Below are 5,143 nucleotides of genomic sequence, written 5' to 3' on the forward strand. Positions count from 1 at the left end.
TTCACACAGTCAGAAGCTCGTGAGACATTTGATCAAGATCAAAGGTTCAAAAAAATGCAGATAATAATTTTTTTTAATTAAAAATACCAAATTTGAATCTAAACCATTGATCTCGATTGAATGGTCACCAATGTTACGAATTGTAAATGCAGTTGAATGGACCACTTCTGTAATCCCTAGTCCAATGCCACTGGCTACTGAGCACTTGAATGGACCACTTTCTCATTAATTGAATGAAATCTCATCTCCCTAAAATCACAAATTATTATGTTTCTGCAAAAAGCACTCAACCCTACCCACAGCCCCATAAAGAATATCTATATTTGAAAGAGACAGTCTCACTCTATCTTTAATGAAGAAATCAATGACAGATCAAACTCCTTGACAGGAATCTATGAAATAAAATCAGGAAATCAACCAAGAAAAAAAAGCTTCTGAATATATAATTTCGGCTGCAATATAATGGTTTTAGAAATCTCCTCAGAGGCATTTGCAACTGGATTTACAGACGCATCAGCCGCATTTGTCCACAATATAAAGGTTTGCAGTGTAAATACAACCGTAGCCACAATTTAAAACCATTATATCCTATCTCAAATTTTAACAGTTTTTGCATTGCAATTTTCAACAGAGACTAGTGCAACAGTATGCATAAATAACAACTAGTAAAACCAATTTCTATAATCGCAGCATCACGATCACAAAATTACAAAGTAAACCAAGTTCTTAATCAGTTATTTTGCCCTGGAAAACAAAAAGAAATAAAGTTGGGAAGAACTCATTTACGTGAGGAAGTTACGTAAGGTTAAGGTTCAAGAAAATATTTAAAACAGTTACATTACATTTCCAATCCTGCAAACATGGAAGAAGTTGCAGTTTAAGATACATAATTTCAATGTCGTAAGCATTTTCAAGTCATCAAGTCGGGGAAGAAATCGTCAAAGAGAATCTCATTTGTAAAAGAAACACGTCAGGTAATAAAAAACACAGGTGAGTAAGGTCAATATCTGACATCATGTCATAGACGCAAGATTAGTAGATAGAAGCATCAAACCTCGGCTCGTAGAAACAAGCTTGATTGTTGTAGGCCTGAAAAGTAGCACACCCACCAATCCAAGACCAAATCTTTTTATCAACATCAAATAGAAGTCCTTTGCCTTGGTTCCAAGACGTGAAGCAGATTAAGTTATCGTGTCCAAAGCATTCAAATCTCTCAGCTGATAATCTCAACAACCCGCGAAAGTACTTTGGAGGCATCCTACTGATCTCCACCCACAAAATTTTGGCATGATCCAATTCCCAAATTCTTATACTCTGTAGAGTGCTGTAAAGTCCGATCCTTCCAACAAGAAAAAGGCGCTTCTGGGCACCGGCAACCAAATAACCATCCAACAATGATCGCGGGAACTTAGCTGGAATATGTTCCCAACGATCTATATCTAGGCTATACATCATCAAACCGAGTGGTGAAAGGGTTTCCAAGTACAACCTAGAATCACAATATGCCATCTTTGAAGAGCAAAGATTAGCAGCCGGCATACTCGGATGCAGCGACCAACTATCCGTCTTTGAGTCATAAATTTCAGTTGGCAATGACTTGTCACTACATATATCATTAGTGGCTATCACTTTAAACGACCGATCAAACCGATCAACAACCATTATCAGTTGCCTATGCTGATTATAATGCATACTAGGCAATGTCCTCCAAGTTTGAGTGAGTGGATTACAAACAAGTATATAAAAAGCCAATCCTTCACACCCCGAAAAGCAAACAAGGCCGCCGGAAGATCCAACTAACCAAAAAGCCCACTGCGGCAAAAAAGTGAAAGGCATTCTATACCAAGTCTTAAGCGGTAAACTGAAAACTGAACACTGTGGTATCAACGAGCTCTTACAGAAACTAAGAACACAAGGTCCATGCGACGGCACGCTAGAATGAAACTTAAGAAAACTACTATCTTGAAGCAACGAATTCCACCTCTTACATACCGAACGAAGGCGAAAAATCAGAAACGGAGGGACTCTAGCTAAGATCTCATGTAAAGAATCCTCAGGCAACATTGCCCATATGTTATCCTCCATTTGAACATCAGCATGAACTACTTTACCAAATGTAGCATGAGTTTCCTCATCTAAACCCCTTGGTTTTGTCTTAACAACCTTCTGCCTCGAAGGACTCGTGTTCCGAGACCCGACTCGACCCATTGGACTAGTATTCCTTGATCCATTTCCCCTTGGAGGAGACTCTTGTTTACAGAACCTAACATCATTTTCTACTGATTTAACAATACATAAACCAGACCCTGATTCTGAAGAATGCCCTATACAATCCATTTTCTCTAATTCCTTAAAAACCCTCTCAAAACCAAACAAAATTACAGATTTAATTTAGCCCTCTATTCCAATTTCCAACATCAAACCAACCAAAGTTCTTATTTTGATTTTTTTGCAACTGCTAAAACCCTGAAACACAATTATGAAGCCGACCCAAAAAAAATTCCAGATCAAGATCTAAAATTCTGATTTACAGTAAAAATGATGAAGATTTTTAAGGCTAGAAGAACATGTTGATGATTAAATTGAAAAAAGATTAATTTTATTAGCAGAGAGCATAGATTAGAAGAGTGAAGCTATGATGGAATATGATAATAAGAAATTATAATACCTTAGATTTTGAAACCATGCAGTTACAATTGATGATGGAAAGAAAAGTATTTGTGAAAGGTGAGAGAATGGAGATTTGAAATGAAGATTGAAGATTGAAGAAGGAATTGGGAAGGGCACAAAGTAGGTTCAGATTAGATTAGAGTCCCTTTCTCTCTCTTTGTTTTTTTTTTTTCTATTCTCTCTCTTGGGTTGGATTTATGTTTCTCACTATTTGATTTATTTTTTAGGAAAACTATTTTGATTTTTTAAAATGAAAAAAAAAATTAAAGATTATACAAGTGAGGGTATAAGTGAAGCTATTAATTGTTGCAGTCTTTGTTGTGTTCTTCTGTGAGCAATTCCACAGTTTTAAACCTGTATATTATCTCATTTGTGCGCTTTTTTATTTTAATTACTGTTTATTTAAGTGTGTTTATATAATATTTAATTTTAGTTTATTAATTATAAATCATATAACAAATTATAAAGATTAATTTCAATAAAAATCAATTTTTAAGAGACTAAAATAAAGATTAAAAAAATAAAATAAAAATATTTATAAAGATAAAACTAAATAAAAAATTTATAGAAATTAAAATTAAAAAAATGAGTTTACGGAAAACAATCATATATTTAAGAATAAAAAGAAATTATTTTATAATTGTAGTATTTCTTTTTCATTTTATATTACTTTTCAACTTAAATCACATTTTTGTGTTTGTTTTAATTATAATTTTACGGAATAATGAACTCTCTAATAATTTAGAGTTTATTTGAAAGGTATGTAAAACATAATTAAGAACTATTCCAATCAAAATTTGAATTTGTATTATTTTACTAAATATTTTATTTTTAATTAAAATTTATTAACCATTTAACATCAAATATTTTATTTGTAATATAAATATATTTTTAATGCTTTATATGGTTTTTTTCCAAAGATTTAGATAGGGTTGGTCTGCAAAATTATGTTAGATATCATTTAAAAAAAGAATCATGTTAGATGTCTAAGTGGGAAGAATGTATATAAACACTTGTTTCAAACATAAAATGTGTCAGAAAGCTAATAAGGTGAAGTTACACTTTGAAGAGGGTAAGCAATGTAAATGAATAGAAGCGGTGTTGGTTAGAGTATTAAGTACACTTAATGAAGCTAATATAAAAAAATTCAAAATATATATAAGTAATATAAACAATTGTTTCAAACACAAAATGTGTCAGAAAAACCAATGTGAAATTACGAATTGAAGAGAGTAAGGAATGCAAATGAATAAAAGCAGTCTTGGTTAGAGTATTAAGTACACTTAATCAAGCTAAGATTTCAACTCAAACTCTACTAAAAATATGGCATTCGAAAAATAAATGTTGCATCATTTTATCTTGAGCGCATCCTCTACACAATAATGATTGATTTTCCATCAATCCATGTGTTACAAGGTTATCTTTTGTAGCTAATTTGTTGCTCAAAAGCTTTCACGCAAACAATGAGACCTTGAGTGGTGCAAAAGAATTCCAACAATACTCGCACCATCTACTAATTGATGATAAGTCGTTTCGACCGAGTAGGCATCACCATTATCATGCTTCTATGTACATTAGGGTGTTCAAAAAAACCAAAAATTGAATCAAACTACAGAACTGAACTAACTCGAACTGTTTTTAAATTGAACTAGTTTATAAAAATTAAAAACCGAACTGTTTTCGAACTGATTTTTTAAAACTAGAAACAAACTGAACCGGTTTTCAGTTTAAAAAAACCAAACCGAACTGGTTTTCAGTTAAAAAAACTGAACCGAACCGGTTTTTATTTCAAAAAACTTGAACCGAGTTTTTTTTTAGAAATAATTAGGGGTAGTTAGGTAAAATTTGGCCTATATAAATAAATAAAAATTAAGTTAAACCGGTTTGGTTCGGTTTAAATGATAAACCGGTGTACCAATTTATAAAACGGTTCGGTTCGGTTTTTTGAACTGAAAATCGATTCGGTTCAATTTTTACAAACGGTTTTAGTTCAGAACTGAACTTTACTCATCCCTAATGTACACCGATCAATCTCAGGTTCCTGCACCACCACTGTTTTCAACAAAGAAATACATTTCAACACCATATTTTTCTCCCAAATAGATAACTTTCTCCTCCATCTCCACGCCTCAATACTCTCACCCCACCCTAAACTAAACATGTCTCTAGCTGAAACAATTTTATCTACTGCCAAATTGCATCGTCAACTAAGTCTCCCACAAAAGGATTGTCTTCCCACCAATTATCATACCATAATGAAGTTTATCGATCATCACCCACCACCCGAGAAAGATTATTATTGGTGTGTCCAACCACCAATTTGATGCAGTATTAGTCCTACAATCACGTCTGACATATCCAAACCATATTTTTGTGACAAAACTTTAAACCAAACCCTATCTCATTTAAACTTATGAATATTGCAAACTTCGTCCCTACCCCTTCCCCCCTCCCCCCAAAATATAATTTAAAA

At 33.0% G+C, this 5,143-nt stretch overlaps 1 protein-coding gene across 1 annotated transcript; it reads right to left on the reverse strand.

Annotated features, from left to right (window-relative positions):
• Positions 1-652: 652 nt before the first annotated feature.
• Positions 653-2,866, reverse strand: LOC101505300 (F-box/kelch-repeat protein At5g15710). Its single transcript, XM_004491898.4, has 2 exons — positions 2,669-2,866; positions 653-2,466 (listed from the first exon to the last, which is right to left on the reverse strand). Exon 2 carries the CDS (start codon positions 2,335-2,337, stop codon positions 1,033-1,035), a length of 1,305 nt encoding a protein of 434 aa, XP_004491955.1. The 5' UTR covers positions 2,338-2,466; positions 2,669-2,866; the 3' UTR covers positions 653-1,032.
• Between the last annotated feature and the right edge of the window lie 2,277 nt (positions 2,867-5,143).

This window comes from Cicer arietinum, chromosome 3, assembly GCF_000331145.2.
Source record: "Cicer arietinum cultivar CDC Frontier isolate Library 1 chromosome 3, Cicar.CDCFrontier_v2.0, whole genome shotgun sequence".
Classification (NCBI taxonomy): domain Eukaryota; kingdom Viridiplantae; phylum Streptophyta; class Magnoliopsida; order Fabales; family Fabaceae; genus Cicer; species Cicer arietinum.